Source organism: Chamaea fasciata, unplaced genomic scaffold, assembly GCF_029207755.1.
Source record: "Chamaea fasciata isolate MVZ Bird 193981 ecotype frontalis unplaced genomic scaffold, bChaFas1.0.hap1 SCAF_4, whole genome shotgun sequence".
Taxonomy (NCBI): domain Eukaryota; kingdom Metazoa; phylum Chordata; class Aves; order Passeriformes; family Sylviidae; genus Chamaea; species Chamaea fasciata.
In genome coordinates, this window is record NW_027094089.1 from 38841152 (window position 1) to 38866133 (window position 24982).

Consider the following 24982-nt stretch of genomic DNA (forward strand, 5'->3'; position numbering starts at 1 on the left):
ACTTACAGACCTAGCCTCCAGTTCTTTTGTTCTGTTTGTGCGTTTCGGCTTGGGGTTGTTTTTTTCTCCGAGTTACGGCACATAAAATTATTTCAGGCTGATGCCATTTATTCATGGCAAAGGATTATTATTGCTCGAGGTTACATGCAGTGATCTAATGTGCTAGCATCCAAAATGGCTGACATAACTAATTTTTATCTCCTCAATAAAAAGAACAACACCGCCTCATTTTGGTAGCCATTTCTTCATCATTTCCACATTCAGTTAATGAGATTAATTCATAAAGCTCTTCCCCACTCGGGCCCTGTCTGTCTTCACAAGGAAGGGCGGCCTGCAGTTGAGGACAGCAAGATTTAGTTAGGGACCCTGGGCTGCCAGGACTCAGTCTCCTTGGGATGCAGTTCACAAAGGCAGGGAAAAGCTCCTCTGCCTGACAGGAGTACTTCTCCATCTAGATGATGATTTCAGAAGCACCTGTGTTACTTTGGCTAACGCTGCAGAGAGGCTCATGTGAATTATTTCAAAGGCAAAGTCATTCTGTTATGCTCTCTTCTGATGCTTGCAAAACAGCAAAACACACTGACATACTTCACACCACAGTACTGCTGGGTAAGGGATGATGGTAACTTCTTTTCCTTCTTTTAAGTAGTGTTTGATCCAGAAGCCATTTTTTCACTCTTCTCTGGCTGAGCACAGGGTCAGTTAGTTTTCACAATATTCTATGAGCTTTGTGCGTTCGTTCGATGGGGCGGGGATGGGGGGGGGGGGGGGGATGTTATTTGGACAGAAATGACAGGTTTGGGGGATTCGTTTAGCCCGGATGGCACTTAATCGGGGACAGGGTGTCAACCTGACCCTTATTTCTGCCAACAGTGACAAAACGGCAGACACTATCGTGTGGCTCTAAAACTCTTCCCCCGTGACCCCCACGAGGCACCTGCCCCGCTCATCGCGGGGGCACGGAGGGTTCCCCTGTGCCCCGCCTTACGGAGCCGCCTGTCTCAAGGATGACGCTGCGGCGATGGAGCGCGTAACGCTGCCATAGGGTTTCTCCAGGGGGCTCCGCGGGGTCCCGCTTCCTGCACAGCGCCCGTCCTCCTGTCTCCTGCCCGCATGGCCCGGGGGCCGCGTCCCGAGGCACTACGGGGAGTCCCATCTCGCGAGTGCCGGTACCGCGGGCAGGGGAGAAGGAGTCAGCTCGGGTTCGTGCCGGGGTCACGGACACCCCGCCCGGGCGGGGCATCCCCGGCGCCCCTCCCGCCCTTCCCCGGCAGAGCGCAGGGGGGCCGCGGCAGGAGCGCGCGCCCGCCGCTCCCCGCGCCTCCAAGCGTTGCGCACCTTTCGGGACCAGGCGCTGATTGGCGGCCCGCTGCCAGTGACATCAGCCGGCTCACTTCCCATTGGCCGGCCCGTTGCTGGGATCGTAGGACTTCTAGGGAGCCACTTAACCCGCTCGGCGCCGCCGCCCCGCGCTGCCCCCAGGCTGGGCCCCCGCCCGAGGCCGCCGCCGGCTCCTCCGGACCGCAGCCGTGCCGGCGGCGCTACCCCCGCGGCGGGGAGCGGAGCCGCGGAGCCCCCGCCGTCCCGACCCCGGCGGAGACTCGGCATCGCTGCTTTAAGCGGTCGCGGCGGGGCGTCCAGAGTAGCACGCGGCCTGGGGAGGGAACTCGGTGATTGGCGAGGAGGCCTCCCGGCGGACACGCCCCCCCTAGAAAAGGGGCGCCGTGAGTGGTGGGGGGAGAAAGTAAACACAGCCGGCCGGCTCTGCCCGCGGACCGGCCGGGACGGGAGGGGCTCCGCGCCTGACGTGATGGGCCCCGGCGCGGCCGCCCCCGGCCAGGACCACGCGGGGCGCGGGGCGGGCGGTATCCTCTCCCCCGGCCCCTGCGCCAGACCCGGACCGGCCGCGCGGGCGGCGCTCCCCTCTCGCCGTCTGCGCGCCGCCCCCGGGGGGCGGCGGTGAAGGACCTGACCGGCGCCCCGCTATTTATTCGCCCCCACGCCCCCTTCCTCCTCCGCCCCGCTCTTTCCCGCGCCGCGGGCGGGCCATGGCTGGCGGCGGCACGGTCGGCCCGCTGGACAAGCACTGAGGGCGGACGGAGCCCCCTTGTCGTCGGGGCGCGGCCACACCATGTCGGCCGTCGCGTACGTGGACTTCGTAGCGGCGCAGTGCCTCGTCTCCATCTCCAACCGCTCCGCCGTGCCCGAGGCGGCGCGGCTGAAGGTGCCGGGCGAGGGGGAGGCCGCCCGGGAGCTGCGCGACCCTCGCGACGCCTGGAAGGACTACTGTGCCCTGCTGGCCATCGCCAAGAGCCTGCTGGAGCTGAACAAGTACCGGCCGCTGCCCGCCCCCTCCGTCTGCAGTGACAGCGTGGAGAGCCCCGACGAGGACGCGGGCTCCGAGAGCGACGCGGCCACCGAGCAGGGCTCCAGCCCGCCCCGCAGCCCCCCGCCGGGGCCGCCCCCCCGCCTGCGCGCCGCTGGGGCCGCCCCTAAGGGGAAGCTGGCGGCCGAAAAGCGGCACAAGTGCCCCTACAGCGGCTGCGGCAAGGTCTACGGCAAGTCTTCCCACCTCAAGGCGCACTACCGGGTGCACACAGGTCAGCGGTGGCGGAGGGAAGGGGGCGGGAGCGAGCGCTTGTCCTCGGATGAACCCGGCCAGCGGCGCGCCCGGCATCTCCGCGTGCCCCCTCTGCCCTGCCGTGCTGCTCTGGCTTCGGGGCTGGTCTCTCTCTCCTTCACGCCCCCCCCCCTTCCCCCCTTTCTTTCTCCCGCTCTCCTCCACCCCAGCTCTTGTCGGGCGGGAGATTGCGGTCGCCCCGGGCGGGGCTGCGGCAGAGCCTCCTGCCGCGCCCTGCCCGCCGCCCACCTGTACCGGCTGGGAGCCGGCCCGGGCCCTGGCGGGCAGTGCGGGCCCGCAGCAGATGCTGGGGAGGGGAGCGAACTTCGCGTGTCGGGCGCGGCTGGGAGGAATTTGGCGGGGCCCGCCGAATTCGCTCGGGGCGTCAGCAAGGGAAGGACAGGGGCAGCGGGATTCGGGTTTCCTGCCGCTGTAGGCGAACGAGCGCCTGCACCGGGTCAGAGCCCGGCACCTATTCCATGAGGGAGGCGAGGGCAGCGCAGTCCCCGCCGGCGCCCCTCTCGCTGCTCCCGCCGTCGGAACCCGCGGCCTGGGCCACAGAGCTGGCGGTGAGCTCTGCTCGGCTGCGGGGACTGGACGCCGCGGAGCCATGGCGCCGGAGCGGGGGCTGGCGGGGCTGCCGTCTACGGCTTGGGAGGGGGCGGCGGCGGCGGCGGTATCTCCCTGAACGTCGGTGAGCGAGCTGCACCTCTGGGGCTGCGGACACACCCCCTCCGGCGGGCCGGATGGGCGAACGCGGGAAGCGCGTCACCCAAAGCCGGTGCCAGGCGCTCTAGTCGCGGTGGAGCACCGGTGGAGCAGACCGCTGCCGGCTGCTACCCGAACCGCCCCGTCGCTGCCTCTTGCCGCGCCCTCGGCCGAGGGGATTGAGGCACCATGCAGGGAGGGCCGACCCCGCTTTTCCCGGCGGCAGTGCCTCGCACTATCAGTTACCGCGATCCAGCTTTGACGCGTTCTACAAGGGCTTCATTCATCAAGCTGTGTGCTCCCATTCCCGGCCCTCGCCCCGATGCCTCGGAGGGTGTGGCAACATGGAAACCTGGAGATAAAACATATCTGCGGTAACCTGGCCCCAAGGGGACAGCAGCTGCAGATTTCTCTGTTTGTTTCTTGGTTTTCGTTTTGTTGGGGGTTTGTTTGTTTATTTTTAGACCTTCAGTGCAAGTGATTGAATAAAAACCTTTATAGGTCTGAATTGCTCTTGGGATCATAGTGGAGTACAGAAGGCTGCTTTAAAAATGTTCTGAATTAAAGGGTTGTGTGCAGGAACAGAAAGGAATGAATCAAAAGAGACATACAGTGCCAAGATGTTTCACGCGCTTCACATCAGTTCTGTCAATGATGATGTCTTTTGGGTTTTGTCTGTTGGTGGTGATGGTTAGCAATATAACACAAAGTTGATCACCCAAGGAATGTACTGTCAGGCATTGCTGTAGAATTTAATATGGGGTGGGTAGTATATGACCACATCTGAGCTCCAGCTCAGCTTCACTGGTGTTCGCTGGTGTGCCTTGCTCCAGTTCGCTGGTGTGCCTAGGTGTGCGTGCGCTGCAGAGGAAGAGACGTGGTGCTGGTTGCCTGCTGGTGCCCTGCTGGCAGATCTGCTGGGTGCTTAGCTCAAGAGGCTGGAGAGAAGGGGGTAGGATTACTGGATATGACTCAGCAATGAACTCTAAGGTTAGACTTTCTCTTTGAGCTGGGAAAGAGGATGGTCAGTGGTGACCCTATCCTGGCCTCATGATCAGTGCCAAGGGTTGTTGTGTTACCAGCTCCGAGACTGCAGCTCAGATGTTCTTTTGGAGGCTGAGTGTAACTGGTGCTCTCCAAATGTTGTCTCATAAGTGACAAAGAAAATGTCAGCATCATTTCCATTTACAACCCCATGCTCAAATATTCACCATAATAAGGGAACCAGAATAGATGTTGGCTGAGATAGCATTCTGTGTGATGACATGTAAATTAATGTACTGTACAACCCACATAGCTTGCTGTAAGCAGTAGTGTTATAATAAGTACTGCTGAAGTGGTATGAGGTTTAGCATGTGCTTAGCTCCAAGCATGAGGTGTTTGACTGACACTGATGTACTGTCATGATAGTTCTGTATGATTAAAATCACTGCAGACATCCAGGAGTAATGAACTTTCAGAGCTTCCTAATGTGAAGTTGATTGTAGCTAACTGAAATGCTAAACTATATTGATAATGTTAATTATTTTTATAGATGTCAACAATTCCCTACCAACAGTGGGATTCAATGGGACCTCTGAAGTTATTGATAACTGTATATTGCAGAACAATATACAGTTACAGCCCTTCTTAGTACCATTTTACTTCCTTTGTTTCAAATAATGTCTCTCATCTGACTGCCATTTTTCACCAGGCCACCAACTACGTTTCTCACTGCAGTGTAGCCTTTAGTGGAAGTAGGTGCACAGCCACCAGTAGAAGCTTCCTGGTCTTAATTTTTTAATATTTAATGCCAGTATTTCTATCTTGGAAAATGGCTTAAGGATTTCTGTTCACACCCATGAACTTGTGCTCACTCACAGTTCTCTTTATTCATGAATCTTAACAAAGCAAGCTGGGGAGCTCTGGATTCTTCTCTTTCTGCATAGTGGTTGAGAATCTAAAAAACTCTTGAGTTCATCTTTGGTAGCCTAATATAAAGCAAGAAACCAAATCAAGGTACAAGGATAAAAGGCAAAACCTTGTTGCTCAGACGTTAGAGGTCTATATCTTATTAACCATTCTTTGAACTTGTTGGTTCAAAGTATGGAACCATACTTCAGATACTAAAAATGTCTATATAACTGTTTGCTTGAAGTTTGGGCCTTCGATGATAATGCTGGTTCAGTTTCCAGAAGGCCCAAATTAGCCATGCATCAGAAATTGTCTTTTGAGTTGATCTTTACAGAAAAAGATCAGCAGATGGCACTGCACATCTTACTTGTGCCAACAGCCCCCTTGCTTGTGCTGCTAGGCCTAGGTGACACCCAAGCCCTGGAAGTGGGGCAGAGGTCAGGAAAAGGTGAAGGACCCATCTGACCAAGAAAAAGACAAGCAACAGGAGATATGCAGAGTTACCTTCAAAATGCACGGAATTCTCTAAATAGGTGGGTTTAGAGGTTTGGTTGTGACAGGTGTTGTGTAGGGTTATTATTAGCCTCAAAGATGGGGCAGGGGGAATAGCTTAATAGAGAGGGATGTGCAGGCCAGAGGATGCCAGGGAAAATTAAGATACACAAGAACAAACAAGCAATCTCAGTCAGGAGGCCTGGCCAGGGAGTGCAGGGCAAAGGGCAGGGAGAGAAACTGGCAGGAGAAACAAGCTGTACAAAATTCACGTTTGCTATGATGGTGTGAATATAATCCAGTTAAAGGGCATGTGACCACTGAGACCAGACCTTCTGTGTCCCTCCTTCCTGACCAGAAAGGTACCATAAAAGTAGCTTGTGAGATGCTTCCTCCTACTGGACTTGGAGGTGTTTACTTGCCTGGGGAGGCTGAGGATTGATGGGAATTTCAAATACACGTGAGATGCCCTTAATTAAGAGTTTAGCTGCTCAAAACTCAGATGTGTGAAAAGTTCTCTCTCTTCAGCTAGGCTTTTCAGCCAACTGTATCATCATGTAAAGTGGATCCAGACAATGCCAAGAGTTTTGTTATACCAGGCAGCTGATGCACTCCTAAGTGCTCTCAGCATTTGGCTCTCACCAGTGCTCAGAAGCAGGGCTTAGGAGGGGTGTGAACCCAAAGGTTGACAGTCTGCACAGGGAAGTGGAGGAGCATTTCTAGTAGACAGTAAGAGCAGGCACTGCAGCTGCCTGTTGCTGGTATCCAGATACCATGGTGTTGGACCAGCCCCTGTATTGGTTTGGTTCGACTGTACTGCTTTGTTATTTGTGTTCTGGATTATCTCATGCAACAGACTGTACAGCTGCTGGTATATTGACAGTCCTCTGCTCGCCGAAATGTTCTCAGTAATTTTGAGCATAATCTGAAATTTAGCATTTTAAGACTCTCCAATCCAGCTCATGCCATGTTACTTAGCCAGATCCTTTAGAACAGGACCCAAAAGTAAAAAGTGGAGGCAACAACACATTTTTTGTTAAATTCAGATTGCCATGTGAAATACCATGGTGAATGAAAATCCACAAATTGCTGGACTTCTAATGGGCATGTTTCCAGGTCTTGGAGAAACATGATGATCCTGACTGGGAGCCTTGCCAACTGAGTTGGGTAGGCGGAAATCCTCAAGATTAGATTCAAAGTTGTCCAATTCCCAGTTGGCTTTTCTGATTAAAAAAATTTAAGATTTTAAGCAGGTGTGTGTGTGTCATTTGTTGGAAAATGCTCCAGAAAAGTTTATCAATTAAGTCAGTATGACAAAATTCACATGTAGGACAGAAGCATTGAGTAGGCATTATCCACAAGTGCACAATTCCTGATGGATGTATTGAAATTGCAGCTTTACAGAGTTCTGCACACTATTTGTACTGTGGCATGTCGTGAGTGTCTCTACTCTTGTTAGCCTGTGTTTCTTGCAGCACCAGCTGTTAGGATTGCTGCAGGAACTCCTTTGTTCTTCTTTGTTGGCTGCTGTGTTGTTGTGCACCAAGCTGCTGCTCCTGTGCTTCTGGCCTTGAACAGCTTCCAAGCCTGCAGCTGGAAGAGCAGGGAAGGGCCAATTTAAGATTAAAGAAACAGCGTCTGAGGAAGTGATGGCAAAGAATACTTCAGATACTTGTTCACTTCTGGTAGTGCAGTTCACCATGTGTATTCAGGTTATGATGAATGTGCATAGCCTGAGAGCACTCTATAAATACCTTAAACTTGAGGGGAAAGTCTGTTGAAACACTGGCTAATAAATTCAGAGTGAAATATCCAAAGTTATGTTATCTTTCTGAATACATGTAAAATTGGATTCCTCCTTTCCCTGTCAAAGCTGTTTCCTCTTAGCAAGGAAATTTGATTATTCATACAGGACAGGAACTTAAACCCAATGTCCTCTGATCCCAGCTAAGTGCCCTAAGCACCAGGCCAAGGAGTTGGTCTCTCTCCATTGTTCAGTTAATATTTAAGTATTACTGCAAAATGGAGGAAGTTCACATAAAGATAAACCAGGGAAGAGGAGCTAGGAACTTGTCTCATATATCCGAGAACATACTGCTGAGGGCTCTTGTCTCATCTACAAAAGCATAGACTTAACTCTCTGGTGAGGTTTGGAAAGATCCTTCCTCTCCCAAGTAGCTTACCTGACTCATCTCTCTCTCTCTCTCTCTCTATGTGTATGGAGGCACAGTCCCTCAGAGAAAGCCTTTTGTAACAGTCAAGGAGGTTTGTGCTCTGACAGAGAAGCTGAAAGGGCATCCCTTGCATCTGATGCTGTGTCACAGCGGGATAACATCAAGACAGTATTCCTGGAATTTACACTCAGCAGCAGCAAGTTGTAGCAGGTGTTTTTGCATCTGGACTTTTGAAAGAGACTCAAAACACCTGTATGTCCAAGCAGATGCTGAGTGGTAGTTTTAAGAATATTGGAACATCCTAAATATGTTATGAAAGCAGCATTTTGAAACCTGTTGTGTTTAATCCTAAATCCTGGCAGAATAAACCCCTTGCTGGAACCCATCCATCTGTCGCCTATCCCATTTCTTTGATCTGTTGTGTGGCTTGATGACCACAGTTTAGGTGTTCCAGAAAGTGTTGGTTTTGGCATATGGTCCCTAACATCCTCACTGCTGATTTCTCTCTGCACCAGTATCTGAACTGGGTTGCTATGTGTTTTGATGATATGATTTTGAAATATCTCAGAAGAGGAAAAAGATTGCTTTAAAGGCCTCCAATCTGTCTGCCCTGAAGATCTGTCTTCACTAGAGTATCTTGCCAGTGGACACTCAGTCAAAGTCCAGTGTCCCACAAGAAAACTCATTGCTCATTCAGGGTGTGTGGGGCAAGTAACTGGGGAGGAAAGTGAGAGATACCTGAAACAGCAGATATTCTGTGTATTAAAGCCACCATGAGCTGCAGCTCCTAACCTTATTCATCCACACATGAAGTGGCATTTTGTGGTGAGAAGGCAGATGACTTATCAGGATACCACTACTACCTGTACTTATGTTAATGAGTCTGCTTATGTCCACTCTGTATTCTTTTTTTCAGAAACCCTTTCTGCATAAGACTGCAGTGTGGGAAAATCTGAAAAGTCCCAGGGTAGGAAGAAAAAGATTATTTTTTTGTCTATTCAGAATAAAATAAAGTGGACCTACCTCCGGTCATACAAAGTAGCTTGGATACAGAGTTTATACTTGCACAGGAAGAACAAACTAAATATTTGTCGTAGAGGGAGGGGAGAAGGAACAAGTCAAAAATGGCAGGTGTAGCAAGAGGGCTAAGATTAAAAGGATCTGCAAAGACCTTTAAATCCATATGGGACGCAAAGTAAGCCAGGGTTGCAGGAGCACAAGTTCTTCAGACTCTAAAGAAGACCTGTGAAGCACCACTATTAACTTATGCTGAAAATAAACTGTCTCTCACTATGTTTCTGGTGCCACACAGTACAAAGAATGGCAGTCTGTGGATGCACCTGTTCCTATTACCTGTAAATCAGTTCTTCATTCACTTTTTACTTCTGTAAGCTGCCCTGGATATATGTGTATATGCATACTCATCTCTTTTTTTAAAGAAATTTGTTTACCTCTTGTGTCTGTTGTGTTAGGATCCAATCACACATTGTTTCAAATTAGCATGATATAGCATTGACCTTTCCTTTATCTCTCGATGGAAAATCCCATTGGAGGCATAACTTATAAAGTCAGTAGCATACAGCCACTAAGGGGAACAGCATATAACAGCACTGTGTGTTGATGTTTTATTCTGCTGTTTCAAGCTTTAGCATTACTACGCCCAAAACTAAGGGAGAAAAATCGTAAGGAAAAGATATGCCTTGTCTGAGCTGACACTGAAATCCACATTTCCCCGATTGAGACAGCACTGGCTTGCATTGCAGCTCTCTAGGCCACTGTCTGCCCAGCAAGCATATGAGCTGCAAGACTTGTTTTCTCAGAGGGCTCTTCCACAGACAACTCTGCTGCTGCAAAAAGAAAGCATGTCAAATACAGCAGATACAACCACAAGCTTTGTTGAGTGAATGGTTATCATATGTCATCAGCCACCTCTGCCTTGTTTTAAGTGCTTTCTGGAGACACAGTCCACGCCTGCTTTGCATCTATTGAGACTGTCACTGAGGTGCCATCTCTTTGGGCTGATGTCATCCCTTATAGCTTTGTGACCAAGGAGAGCAGTGAATTCTCAAGCTCGGAGATGACCCCTGAGGGCCTGGAAAAGCCTCCCTCCCCCTTGTCTCTGCTTTTGAGAAGCATGGAGTTTAAATGCATCCAGGTGTCAGGGATTGTGTCTGCTTTCGTATAGGCACTTCCAAAGTGGCTGTGACAGCTTCTGCAGGTTTGTATTGCTGAGGTGGTGAAGCCATTCTTCACTATTGTACGTGGGAGCTTGGCAGTGGATGGGGGGCAGTGCTGGTGGTACCCAGATGTGTCAAAGGGAGTGTGGCCACCAATTTCTGCCTGAGATCCCTGCTGTGTCCCCATCCTCATGCACAGCAGCTTTCCTGTTGGTAGCAAGGCATCTCTGCACCATGCCAGGCTCCCACAGCCTTTATGTCCTCCCCCAGCTGAGCCCAGGGTTGATTCCTTGCAGAGTACAGTAGCAAAGGCACAGCAGGTGAGGTGATCCTCCAGTGATCCTGAGCAAGCCTTGCCTTTCCATGAAGCTTTGTGGTCATACTGTATAACCTTAGAATGCTTTCCCCTGGTATGTGCAATGGATGTTTGGGGTAGCGATGGTGGAGGTCATGCTCTTCCTGTCATGTCTCAGACAGAATTCTAGAATTCCTTCATTTTATCTCCACACATGAAATTTCAGGAGAGCATGGAGAACGAGATCGATTTCTTAAGGGCTGCTTGAGGCAAGATTTTAAACACTATTTTTAGACACTCAGGTTGGATACTACCATGCCTAAAATGTAGGTGCTGCTCCCCAAAGACTGGTGCTTGTTTTCCAGCCTAGGCACCTAATCTTCCTGTTTACAGTTGGGCCCTTCTGCAGATTGAAGAGCTGTCCTGAGGTAGATGGTTGGAAATGTGGTTTCTGGGGATGAGGCAGGATGCCTCAGTTGCTCCCACTGCTCTGGGGTGTAAGTGCCTGACACAGAGGCATATACTAGATGGCTCCACATGTGCAAGATGTATAGCACTCCTCCCACACTCCCAGGGGGAGCAAGAAGGCTGTTCTGCACCTCCCACTGCCACCTGCCTCCAGGAGCTGTGACAGAAATCATGACTGCAAAAGAGCAGCACAAGTGAAATACATGCCTCAGATGCCAAGGGCTGGCACTGGGCAAGGGTGATGTGGTGAGGCCTCTCTCTGTACACCTCCCAGTGCTGCTCCACTGTCCAGCTGAGGCCATGGCCTTCAGGCACATGTGACCCTACATACTGTTTTAATTAATTTGTTTTATACATGTGCTGGTTGTTCAGAAGGTCTTCCAACCATGTCTAAAAGTATTCATCAGGGAGCCAATAAATGCATTTATTATAAACAAAATAGCCCTGGCTCACAATGGTTGGCAGCTCTGCCTCTGCCAGGCTCAGGCAGGCAGCTGGCTTGACTTCCTCTGTTCCATCCTTCTCCCCTGACTAAGAACCGGCACGGCCATGAGGCAAAGGAGGCAAGCACAGGGGCAGCAGCCACAGGCTATGCTGTGACCTATGCAGTCTGATTCATCCAGCTCAGCTCCATGGCACACGGGTTGGTCTGGAATAGGGCAGCAGCCTATTAAGGAGAACAAATAATTAGGAGCCCAAACAGTGAAGTGTTAGTCAGGAAGGCTTACTAGGGCTTTCAGGGCCCCTGGTGTAACTATGCCTCAGCTTACCTGGCCTGTTCTTATCCTTCTTTGGCCTTTTGGATGCCATCAGTGAGTCTCTCCCTGCAACTCTACCATACTTTCTACTGATTGTTGTCCTCCTGGCTTCAGGACTGTTCATTCAAGTCTGTAGCTTTTCCTCTCTGCTTTTGTGTCTGGGGAGAACTCCAGGACCCACTTTGTAAATCACTCCTTTTTTGTTGATCTGTGAATGCAAAATGAGCTCACCTGTTGTGCCAAACCTCACAGTACCAAGAAATACTGGAGTTCCTGAGTTTCTTTCCAACTTTTCCAAGCTGGAAAACTCCTATGATAGTTTTTATATTTCACGGTTGACTATAAATAGCTGTCTCAGAGCTGCCATTTATATTCCCTTCAGGAAGCTCTGAAGAAAGTAAATCAAGGCATCAAACCCGTAGCAGTGCACGGTGGAAAGCTTTTGTGTGAACTTAAACACCTTCAGTTTCCATCTCTGCTGTATACTAGGGTCAGCCTTGCTGCTCCAGAGGCACCGTGTTTGTGCCTGAAGGCAAAGCCTGTGCAACCCACAGAGGTGAACTGTAGGGATGTGGATCACTCTTCAGTCCTTGCACCCTTGTTTAGTAAAAGCAAATTTACAGTGTCATTTAGGTTAAGGTGTCTGGGTTTGTTTTTCATCATTACAGCAAACATTTATTCTGATAGAGTGTGAATAATGAGGTGTTTTTCCTGTCTTCAAATCAATTGTCTAAGAGATCGATACTTGCTGGAAGACCTTGGATTTCCAGAGGGGAAAGGGGAGCATGGGACTTCCCTCTGCAGGTGCAGCAGTTTTGCTCTACATGTTTGCAGGCCTGAGGCTTCACTGTTCACTTCACTCTCCAATGCCTCCCCACTCAGTTCTTCCTGGGCTGGAAGGATGTGTCCTAAGCGAAGGATGTGGTTTTGTTTTTTTTTTTTTTTTTTTTTTTTTTTTTTTTTTTTTTTTTTTTGCATAATTTTGTTCATCATCAACAAATAATTCAGTAGAATGGAATTGTCAGAGGAATAATTCTGGCATACCTTTCCCAAGCTACTGCAGTGAGACCAACATGAAAAACATGGCACAGGCAGAGCTTATCTGTTGTTTTGACAGTCTTCAAGTCATGTAAGGTTCTCCACTAGAATGTGAGTTTCATGTGTTTGGAGGGGTTTTTGGCTTCTACTTGAGGTGAGACTGAAACCTGATGAAGTGAGTTATCAACAACTCCACAGACGTTGGCACCATGGCAGGAAACAAATGCAGTTTTCCTTCAGCAGCATGTTCTCTGGCTCCTCAAAAAGCTGGCATATGCCAATCTGCATTACCCCTGCCCTCCCTAAATCTTTTGTTACCCTTTCTTCTCTACAGGTGAGCGACCATTCCCCTGCACATGGCCTGACTGCCTTAAAAAGTTCTCCCGCTCTGATGAGCTCACGCGACACTACCGAACCCACACTGGTGAGAAACAGTTCCGGTGCCCCCTCTGCGAGAAGCGATTCATGCGGAGTGACCACCTGACGAAGCACGCCCGCCGCCACACCGAGTTCCACCCGAGCATGATCAAGCGATCAAAAAAGTCCAGCTCCAGCAACTCCTCGTGAAGGCAGGGCTGGCCCTGGGGGAGGAGTGGGGAAGAGGCAGGCTGTGGCGAGGATGCAGGCTGTGGTGCCAGAGCATGAGCATCCACTGCAGTGCTGGTCACCCTCGCCGTCCATAAGCACACGTAGCTGGCATTAAAAAAAAAGTACTCAGTATCCCCCTCCCTATCTTCCACCTCGTGGATCTGCCCTGAGAACAGTCTGGAACAAGTGGAGTGTGGGGTGAGAGGAGGGAAGGGGCACCAGCGAGGAGGCGACCACCTCTTCCAATGTAATGCGTTGATACTGGTGTACATACATATGACTGGGCGGTCTGGCCTGTGCCACCACAGTAGCATGACCCCAAAGTCTTTGTGATTGCAGTGTCATGAACATGTTTTGTTGAACAGTGTAATGCTGCTTGTATTTAGAGTCTGTTGAGTAAAAACACTTTCCGAGTCACATAAACAACTCAGATAAAAACTCCATAGCACATTGTAGAAGTGGGTTTACTTCTGTTTATCTTCTGCGATCCTGCACTTAAAGAGACTATTAAGAGAAACATTACATATGTTAGCAATAGTATCTGATTGATACACTGAGATAAGGTGAATTTATACTCAATAAGGCCCATTAAATAGTGTTTTTAATTTTTCTTTGTATTAACTATACTTTCGAATATCAGCTGGACTTTTCCAGTAAAAACATGTATGATTCAAGAAGATACTTAAAGCAAAAAAGTCCCCATAAAGAGCTCAGTAATTTTCTGACTGTGTGTATTTAGCTCTGTTATTCACTTACCTGGAAAAATACAACTCAGCCTAGATAATATGGCGGGCATGTAGGAGCTGAAGAATGTGTCTCTCATATGATCCTATACTTTACTTGTCAGTAATACAGTACTGTACTAAAGAAATGCCACTAACAGTGCTTTATTCTGCTGTGGTTTGTTTGAGTGGGTGCACAAAGCAGCTACCATCTTTATAAACTGCTGCTTTTTAAAAGGCTTTTTCTCTTCCTACACTTGCCTTAAAGATTGATTCTCTTCATACGATGGCCTCGCTCCCTTGGAGTCCCAGGGAGTTGTGTGTGTTTATGGAGAGAGTAGACCTTTTCTTAAGAGCACTCTGCTAATGGAAACACCTAAAATTACTGTAAGGAGCACTTTGGAAGGGCTCTTGTATCTCTTGATTGCTCTTTCTCTGGAGTATGGGGGAATACCACAAGCTAATTTGAAATACAGAAGGTGTCTTGCAATACTCCTGTATGACATAAGCTTCTCTGAGTACTTTGTACCTGTGTCATGCATGGCACATCAAATGCTGATAAAAACAATGTTAACTTTTATTTTAAAGCTATTTTTTGATCTTTAAAAGAAGCAGAAAGATCACTCAATGAAAACTTTCAGATGTGCTCACTAGTGAATATTTCAATTTTTTTAATGTTCAAAACATGAAATTTAAGAGGTTATCAGTGACATATTTTTTCCCCTCCCCCGTTGCATAAAGGGGGAGAATTCTGTTTACACATTATTTTTTTCCAGAAACATTCTTCTGTTTAGTTTTTACCCCTTCCTCCAGAATAGGAAGGGGAGGTGCAGCCCTACTGCAGAGACATAGGGCCAGATTGATTTTGTGAGTATTTACACTGAAACCCAAGTGTTTCCAATGCAGATGAATTTAGGTCATCTTGTAAAATTCTGTACATAAAAGATCTTGTTAGCACACCTGCAATTACAGTGTCTTATTGTTTCATCTGAAAAAAAGCTTGCTTCCTAGAAACAAACATAAAAAATTAACTTGGAGAGTAGAGTGTTTTCCTCTACAGTTGTATATGGCTTTCAGCATTAGAAATCAGTTGCATACTGTGTTTTTACCTGTGTAGTTCATGATAGATTTTGTCAATGTAAAGAGAACTTCTTTTAAAGCACTGGGGATATTGAACAGTCTGTGGAATAAAAAGGGATGTGTTTTCTTCAGTGAAAACATCAGGAAACTAAGCACACTTTCTACCTCCGTTTCAGCTTTTTGAAACATTTACGTTAGAAACCAAATTTTAATTTCTTGTATTCAGATTGAGTCATAGGGACATAGGTTCTTTGTAATAAAAGCTGGTAGTGTTGGTGTTTCTACTGATCTAGAAATACAGAAAATGTTCTGCTTACCAGTACTGTTAATGCTGCCTTGTGGAGTAGGGTCAGGCCCAAGAGCAGCCCGATGAGATTCAAAGGTGCATCTATGTTAATCTTTGTTCTTCTCTCTGAAGATCAAGCTAGATTTCAAGTCTCCACCCTGCAGTCTGGATTGTTGCCATTTTGTGGGACAAAAGCAGCACCTGGAAAACTAAAGCCTTGATCCTGTGAAATACAAGAGAACCTCACATCCAGTCAACCACAACTAGAAGCCACAGCTGACAAGCAGCTCCTAAATCAGTATGTAAACGTTTTGGTGACTTAGCTACCAGGATTAACTGATATATGGAAGTAAATGGCCAGCGTCATGGTTTCCATGTTATGTATTTGGGGTAGAATGCACACTTAAAGAAACGTTCCTGCAAAGTCTGAAATAGGCGGGAGGTACTTTAGTCCATGGGACAATGGGACATGCAAGGCATGTGTTACCACTGCCAGAGACAAAATCCTGTTTCTGAAAAAAACCCTTCCTAAATGGTAATGTATGCTGTATTTCAGCATTGGACAGACAGGATTAATGTGATTCATTAATCACTAACAGAATGCATTGGGAATTACCAGGTTTGGGGATATGATTGTACTGTTTTGTTTATTTGTTTTTTGTTTTTTTCCTTCAGTAAAAGCAAACAATGGCTTTAACACCTAAAACAAACTGCAAGTTAGATCCTTGCATCTTGAAGTTAAGTTTTGAATAGTGTTGCAAGTGTTGGAAAAGAAAAGGAAAACCAGGTTCTCTAATACTGTATGTACTTGTACTATTGTGGAAGTACTTGATAGTGCTGAAATTAGGACAGCTTCTCTCCTTAATTAAGAAAGTCCATTAGAATAGAGAAGTCATGGATTTAAAGATATAGCTAATTCTTGAATTTTTTCATGACCGACATTACAGATCTGTTTTCAGCTTGCAGATGGACTTAGGCCAGCATACACTAGACTGGACACATACTTCAAAATGCTGTTCTACAAACCAGTGATCTGTAACACTGTAACATACCAACTCCCAGCAGTTTAATCAGTTTTATTTTTGTACAGTATTCGTATTCTTTATAAGTTATTTTGCTGTCCTGTTTTGTAAATCACACGAAATTGTAGAAAAAGGAAAAGAAAAAAAAAAGTAGGCATAGATGTTTTTGTACATATGTGTATATATATTGTCCAAATAAAGAAAAACAGAATAAAAAACCCAGAAATGGTCTTAAGTGACTGGAGTCATGCAGTGATCATGTAAACCGGCCTGAATGCCTACAGAGAAAATACTGCACATTATGAAATCCATGGTTTGAGCAGTGTATGCTTCAGCTTCAAAGGTTTTAGTGTTGCTAGTCATCATTTAGCTTGGGTTGGTTTTCTCGTCTTTTCCAGGATGTTTCCCCAGGCATTACTTTTACCAGTATAGCAGGGAGACAGGGACACAACTTGTACTCAGGAAAAAGTGTCCCAGCACCTGTGTGCTCAAGCTCCCAAGAAGTCTGTCTTCCAGTGTGCCATGGCTTTTGAGCTCAGAGTGGGGCTCTCCCTCACACTGGGCAGCTGCTCAGTGAGCAAATGATGCATCAGTGTGCAGCCACACTGCCTTGAGCTTTCCACGGCTTTGGAGGGTTCACTGGTATATGGAGATAAAAAGCATCTGCTTGGCCTCTGAAAGAGGGAAAGGCAAGGTACTCTGTGCCAAAAAGCTCCCTGACATGCACGGTCACTGGCATCACAGTTACTGAAAGCAACCATTTACATAAACTAATGCAACCTGGTACATGGGCATGGTGCTAGGATATGATTGCAAGATGAGCCCTGGACCTGAGGGAGCATGTAACCTTCTAGCAATGCAGGCAGGGACAAATGGCTTGAAGATTGCCATCTGCAGCTGGAACAAAACTTGTCAGTAGCTTCCAGTTTTGACTTGATGCTGAGTTGGAGTTTTCTTGTGTTGGATGGCTAACAAACAGATTTTAAAAAACTCAGCATGTTTTCTTTATTCAGCTTGTCACTGATTTTATGAATCAGGGACACAGGACTGTGGCACTGGCCTCACTCCCTTGCAGTCCCATCATATAAGACTTTCCACAAATTTACCATTCATCTTAAACCTTTTAAGGTTTTAATGCTGTAATTTGAACAGCTACCAAAATCTGCATAATGTAGAGAAGGCCTTAGAAGGATGTTTCCAACCACTGAGATGTAGTACACTGTACAGAGGGCTCTTGCCAGGAGTGGTATAAATTTTTTACTAGGAATGCATACGTCATCCAGACTTGGGTGCACAACAGAGGTGCTGGCAGTAGTGGCATGGCACATGAAGTGTGACCCTGAACACAGACCTGCTGATTCTGAGAGCAAAAAGGTTGTCAGGGTTTCCTGTACTTTCATTTTTCCTCTCTGCCAAGGAAAAAAGAAAGGAAACTAAAAGTCTAGTTAAATGCCTGCATAGTGTTTCAGAAAGCCACATACAAGGAAGGTTGGCTTTCTGAATTCGCTTGCTGGGTGACCTGGTAATTTTGATCTCCCTAAGAGTCGTAACAAGGCTGTTCAGCACTCTTCCAGGGCTAAAAAGTCTGTGAGGTTTCATTTATGCATCAGAGCTCTGTAACAACTACTACTTTTTCAATGACTTTTGCTTTGGAAACAAAACCTCTTTCAGGTTGAACTCCTCACACTGCTTGGCCACATCAGAAAAATTTCTGCGGCAGTAACTTAATGCAAGTGCCCAATTATCAGAACACTGTACTTACTCGAATACTCTTTATGGGACCCTCTTAAAGCAGAGGAAGGTTTCTGAATGGCAAGAATTTTTTGGCTACCATGCTTTCACTGCCATGCTCTCCTCAGCTGAGAAACTCTCTGACCCCTAAGACACCTCCTCAAACATTTCCACAGGTATTGTGGAAATCTTCCCATGTCAAAAAGACTGCCTTTAGTTCTATTCCTTAACAGACATTTATTTCACACACACTGTTTTTCTGGCTCATCCATGTCTTTTGGGGTGAGCTTAAGTCCCTAACTGCTACAACTGTTGCTGTATTTTTACTGGCTTGTGACCCTCAATTGATAATTGATAAACATCCTATCACTGTACATATCAAATCCCATCAGTCTCTGTTTCATTCTGTCTACTGCCTCTTAGGCTACATAATGCCTGTGTGTCTGCACAGTGAAACACGAGGTACAAAGGAACTGGAATGTGTAAACCACAGCACAAGGAGAATCACTGACTATGTAAGATCCAAAGACACCCTCTTGGAATTCAGAATGCATGGAGAAAGAAACCAAAGAACAAACACAGTATCAGAGCCCTTCCAACACTGTGCTAAAAAGGTCCACAGAACAGTCTCAGACTTTCTCAATGTTTTTTTCTTTCTCTTCTGGCTAATGGGCACAGGCCACAAAGACTACAGTGGAAGTTTCAGAAGACACAAATGTAAGGTATATTAGAGCTTTCGACATACAGCAGTGTGAGCTCTTCTGCTGTTAGTGACTGCTTTGGTGGCCTTGAACAGTGTTGCCAAGCAGAAAGAAGATCTGGAGTGCCTATGAAAAGCCATGCATAACTGCTCTGTCAAAAAATACAAGGAAAAACCACAGTTGTATTACTAGTCTGTACAATGATGGTGGTAAATCACTGTCTCTGCTTTCCTGCATTGCATGAAATAAGCCAGGCCTTATCTAGAAGCTAAACTACATTCAACACTTACATCTAATACGCCATGTTTCTTAGGGGTATTATTTTTCAAAATACACTTCAAGGGGGACAGCCTTACTGTAAATTTATTCAGACTGAAATAAAGCTTTGCTTCTCCCTAATATAAGCTACTGCAATGATTTTTCATGAACATACTGATTTCTGACATACTGATGCTTAGGGAATTGAATGCACACTGGAACTGTATGACTTCGAATATATTAGCACAAAGCCAGTATTTTATACAGCAAATTGTATTTTAAATACTACAAAAATTCCGACTAAGAAAGTTCTTTGTGGACAGTACAGTTCAGTTCAGAAGCAAACCTAAAGCGGAATAAGATTCCTCAGCTGCTGGGGCCCACAGAAAACTGTAAAATCAGTGGCTTTTCATCTGAACAGTCCTTTAAGCATCATTGCAGAACGACAAAGTGAGGCTGTTACTGTTGGTGGTATCTGAGAAATCCCTTTGCACTCCTTGTACTGATCAACAGCTTTGGATTTACACTGTGTTTGGAATTCCTCAGGAAAACGAACAAAACAAGTAAAAAACCTGCAAATACCTCCCAATCCACCAAACCAACCAACAAAAACCCCACAAAACTCAACCATCCTAAAAAACCTTTACTGTCCATGAAAAACCTATTACATGACCCAAACTGAGGAAAACCACTGTTAACAGAGTGCAGTTAAGGTCAAGCTGTAATGTTTACAGCTTTGGTTATAAATTGGGAAGGGTGGATTGGACATCTGTCTTCTTTAAATTACATGATCCAGATTAACTTTGAACCATCCGTTACATGTTGCCGGTGCACTCTTCTGCTCTCTGTTCTTTTCCATGGCCCCTTGATATCTTCTGCCACCATCTTCCGAGTTATCATCCCTTCCCTCTGTCTTGCTTCCTGCAAAATCAGCTTTGCCCACTACTATTCATCATTTCTTATCCCCAAAGAAATGAAGTCTGTCATTCCTTTCCAGCTAACTTGCCACGTTCTCATAACTATGCTTTCCCAAGAGGTCAGTCTCTGAGCAGGTGACTTGTTTTTCTATGAATACAGAACAAGCCAAGACACTTACCAAGATCCCCTTTAGCTCTGGGTGCAAAAATGGTAGGTGTAATGTCATGTTTTGAGACCAACATACTCTGTTGTTGTGAGTTAATCCTGGGCAGCAGCTCAGGGCCACATAGCCACCCTCCCCCGTGGGATAGGTCACAGAATCAGAATGGTAGAAGTGAGAAAACTTCTGGGTTGAGAGAAAAAACAGTTTAATTTGGAAAGCAAAAGCTGTGTGCACAAGCAAGGCAAAACAAGAAGTCATCCATTATTTTTCATCAACATGCAGGTGTTCAGCTATTCCTCCAGAAAAGCATGGCTCCACCACACACAGCTGTTACTTCAGAAGAAATAACTCCAAACACCCCTCCTTCTTCCCCTAGCTTTTACTGCTGAGAACAATGTCATACAGCATGACATAGCCTTTTGGTCAATTGACCACCTGTATCCCCTCCCAGCTTCTTACAGACTTCTTGTACTAGTGGGGCAGTCTTAGAAACAGATAAGGCATCAGTGCAGTGCAAAGCACTGCCCAGCAATAGCAAAAACATCCCCATGTAACCAACAGTGTTCTGGTCATAAAACCAAAACATAACCCCATACAAATTTCTATGAAGAAAATTATCCCAGCCAAAACCAGCACAACTGTCAAAAAAACCCCATTGGCCTAGTGGGGGTAACAGATCAACAGAAGAAAGACTGGACAACTGAGGAATCACTTCCAAGAGTAACTGAGGAGCAGATCAGTGGAAAAAAGCTGGAGGAATCTGGTGGAAAGCATAAAGATGGGAATTGGTATCAGAGGATTACACCACTCAGAAAGAGCTGAGCCACATGAGACGTTGGTAGGTAGGCTGTTGTATTGCTGCTTATCACCTTCTGCATCTACTGTTGCTACTGATCCTTACTTTTCCATGCTTTCCCTGCTGGCTTTCCACATGGTTAGAGACAAGCCTGAAAAGCTTTCAATGGCTAAAAATATATGCTTTCTGCACTTACCTCCCCTCTCCCTACTTGTCAATGGCTGAAGTTAGCACCAAAGTAAAATGAGGTTATAGCAACTACAAGATCAGCCCCTGCTACAAAAAAGTGCCCTTCATCCAAGCCATTGGAATATGCAAGGGACATTGGATCAATGAGCCTCATAGAAGCATGGCATTTGGCAAGCCTAATCTGGGTACAATAGCATAGAAACAGTCATGTGATTTTCAGATGTTTAGGCAGGAAGAATTTTTCTTGGGGCAGAGGAGGATATCCACATATCCTCTCTCTCACAAATTAAAATGTACTGAATCGTGGTTTTATTCCTAATTAGTAAGGTATGGGGGAAAAAAAAATGCTTCCAGAACAAAAAGTTCTAGGAAAAGTAATTTTGGACACTGTGTTTTAGTGAGTCAGAAGCAAAAAAAGTAATTCTGGCTCGGTTATTTACAGAGAAGCTAGAGATGTAGCTCTTCTGTCAGACACCTCCCAATCAGACACTGTGCCAATCTGTCCTGGTTTAGGAATGGTACTCCCCAAATCTTGCTCCCACAAGATTCTCCAAACGAGACACCACTCCCTTGCTCCATTTTCCCCTCCCCCTGCAGTGTGCTGGAGAGGAGACCTAGAGGCACTGATGTCAAAGATCACGGGCTGAGAGAGGCAAGAACTGTTTACTGCAAACAGCAATGACATGAAAGCCAACAATATCAGCAACAATACTCATGACAGAGGGTAAAGGAAAAGAAACCATTCATATGGAGAAACTCCCAATAATAAACAATTTTCAAGAATACTTTTAAAACCAAGGTCTTTCAATACGGTGGACAGACAGGCCTATAGCCTCAATTATGTCAAAGATACTCTGAGCAAATTAACTCTGAACCACAGCCTGAGTCTCCAACACTTTTGTATATTCTGTCCAGTACTTGTGTTGGGACTCTAATCATCATAGAAATTACTCCAGGAACTCATTTCACAATCACACAATTCCATTGACCAACACTGGCCCACAGTAACAAGAATGTGTGGTTCTCTTGTGCACTGAAGGCTCATCTATCTATTCAAAAGAACAATTACAATACTTGCCCTTTAATACCTAAAACCTTCCAGATTCCAGCTCATATTTTGTAGTGGGTTATTTTATTTCAAATACATGAATTCAAAGCCTGACATACCAGTTTCACTAGCAAGGTTCATTGCCAGGATACTGTTAAGAAAAACACCCACTCAAAGCAGACATCATACTAATTTAATAGTTAACTTAATAAACAGGACTTTATTTTAGGTGTTCAACATTCTGTTGTAACCTGCATTTCCAAATGCTTAACAGCTATGGCCAACATTCTATTAATTTTTTATAGCTTTCTGTTGAAAAGCAATTGACTGTACAAATCACGCCAATGCAGCTGAACCCTTGTAAAATCCTCTTGTCAAATCTGCAGCACTATTTTTCTATCACCAAAACTGTATCAAGTTTTACTTACAAAAATTAACACATAAGAAGTTATATTTGCCTAGTTTTACTTCTGCAAGCTCACTAGCTCACTGCCTCAGGAAGACCTGGAATTCTGTTAGTCTCCTTGCTAAGAGACTTGCTAGAAAAACCTTGTCCTTTGAGCACTACAAAATGAAATGTTACTATATTTATTTATTAATTTTGAAAGTATTTACTCAACAATAATATATCAATGAAATCACATTATTTATATTAACTTCAGGTTTATTTTTACAAAACAAGTCATTACAAACCATTCTTTTTCTAGAGATCACCTGAATTATTTTTTTTAAATTGCAGTTCAATAGGGAAATGGGATAATATCCGTATCTGTGGTGAAGTAAAATTATTTATCAAAAGCAAATTCCAACTTTTGGGAAAAAAAATGCAACCTCTAAAAAACAAAAATCACAGAATAAGTCCAGGATAATTACCAGAAAAGTTACCTGCACTTTTGATGCTGCATTAACTGATAGAATAGAAAAATACATAAGGATTTTTTTATTTAAACCTACTATTGAGAAAAGTAGGTTATTTGGAGGAAGTGACTATTATGAAAGACTTGAAAAAGAAAATCATGCATTTCAAATGTGTCGAACATTTGTGTAAGTTTTAAGAACCAAAGTTCTCAATTATCAATTCTTTGAGGGTTTTCCTCTTTGACAATTACTTGAATTCTTGAAAGTCAGATGTTTCAAGAAAGATATATAAAATATTTCTGTAGAACTATGTATCTATAGCTATATACCACTATTCATTCATCCTTGTAAGCCGCCGATGCCGTCTCTTGATGCGCTTCAAGTTCCATTTGTCTGTCTCCAGCATAAAAGTTCCATTGTAGACAAGCAGCACAGTCACCTTCTCATGGTAAGTGAGATTCTGCAGGAGCTGGTGAAAAACACAGAAACAGAAGTCAAAATAGCTAGATATTCCCTATTATCTAAAAAAGCTGATTAAGATCTGTGAAAAATCTTGTATCTCAAAAATATTGCTATACTAGGATTATGGCCTGGCAAATGAAGTGTATTTGCTCCTAGAAACCCCCTCAAACTGACTCATTCTTCAGCCAATTTCCATGCATTGTTATTTTTATTAGACGAAAATCATCATATCTAATCTATACCTTCTTGCTGCCATCAATCTCATTGCTTTTTTGCTGTATCCAGAAAATAACTCCACTCCTCTGTGGGCACAGAATAATGTTTTTCCCTTTTTTCCCCAGGGCAGGACAGGAGATAGTAATTGTACCCAAGTAAATCTGTGTCTCTGTTTAGCCTTGTGCTTCTTTGAGCTCAACAATTTCCATTACTGGAAACTCAGAACAATCAAAATTACTTAGAAGTTGCACTGCTACCTCCTGGAGTAATTCCAGCCCCTGGACTGTACTTTTCTGAAGTGTACAACCAAAGCTGGATACTTACGATAATCCAAACCTTAGATTTGGATTAGAGCCCAGCACATAAAGATGTCATGCAAACTGTAAATTACAAGCAGTGCTCAGGATGACATTGAACAATTTACCCACAACTGATGCTCAACTTGTCACTTCCCTCTCCCCAATCATTTAGGCATTTATGCCTTACACCAGATGCTGTTGTTTTTCCCACTTAAATACCAAATTTTATGTTTGTCTGTACTGAAATGAATCCTGTTTTCAATAAAAGTTACCTAACCTAAGCTTATTTAGAATTCTAATCTTGCTTTATAGCAAAAAAAGGATTAGGTCTCAACATGGTGATTATCTGTATGCTTAATAAACGTAATCTGTTTCACTACAGATTTGTATTAAAAATACTAATTTTCAAACCCACTTCTAAGAACATATTCAATTCATCTATTTATTATGACAGTGAATCATAACTATTCAAAATACAATATTCCTACTCAACTCTACCACATATAAATTTATATCCCTCCCCTCTGCAGCTTGCTTAAAAATACAACCAGGGGAGGTGTCAATATACTGAAAAAAAAGGGTCTTCCTGTGTCACTGGGAACACACATGGAACTTGGCTTAGAATGGCAAATTGTCACACTTTCTAGTAGATGATTACATACTTGCTTTCTAGTAAGTGGTGACATATAGCATTGGCTCAGGAACTGCCGGTAAGCCATGAGCAGCAGTCTGGCCTTCTCAGCCTGCCCTTTGCAGCCTTTTAATCATCCCCTAATGCAGCCCACACTAACACTCTCAATTAACTAAACCTTTACACAACGTGCTCTCTCGCTAAGTTTTCTTGTGACAAGCCACTATAACTTGCCATGTCACCTGCTTGTGGGGGGAAGAGGGAAGGAGGCATAAAGACTATCTTCAGCCACCTCTTCATAACGCTGTCTCTTGTTGCCGAATAATGCTGCAACATAGTCCTCGAGTTTCTTCTTACCATGATGTTGACTTTTTTGTTTTTTTAAAGTTCA

General features: G+C 45.4%; 2 protein-coding genes across 2 annotated transcripts in view; one reads left to right on the plus strand and one right to left on the minus strand.

Annotated features, from left to right (window-relative positions):
- The first annotated feature begins 1818 nt into the window (after window positions 1–1818).
- KLF9 (KLF transcription factor 9) lies at window positions 1819–16613 on the plus strand. The gene is made up of 2 exons (XM_066181328.1): window positions 1819–2600; window positions 12958–16613. Exons 1-2 carry the CDS (start codon window positions 2132–2134, stop codon window positions 13188–13190), a joined length of 702 nt encoding a protein of 233 aa, XP_066037425.1. The 5' UTR covers window positions 1819–2131; the 3' UTR covers window positions 13191–16613.
- A 5072-nt stretch (window positions 16614–21685) lies between these two features.
- Window positions 21686–24982, minus strand: part of SMC5 (structural maintenance of chromosomes 5) — a 42808-nt gene continuing 39511 nt past the window's right edge. Inside the window, exon 24 of the mRNA XM_066181329.1 lies at window positions 21686–23452. Within this exon, the coding sequence (XP_066037426.1) occupies window positions 23315–23452 (138 nt within the window). The 3' untranslated portion in view covers window positions 21686–23314. The remainder of the gene's footprint in view (window positions 23453–24982) is intronic.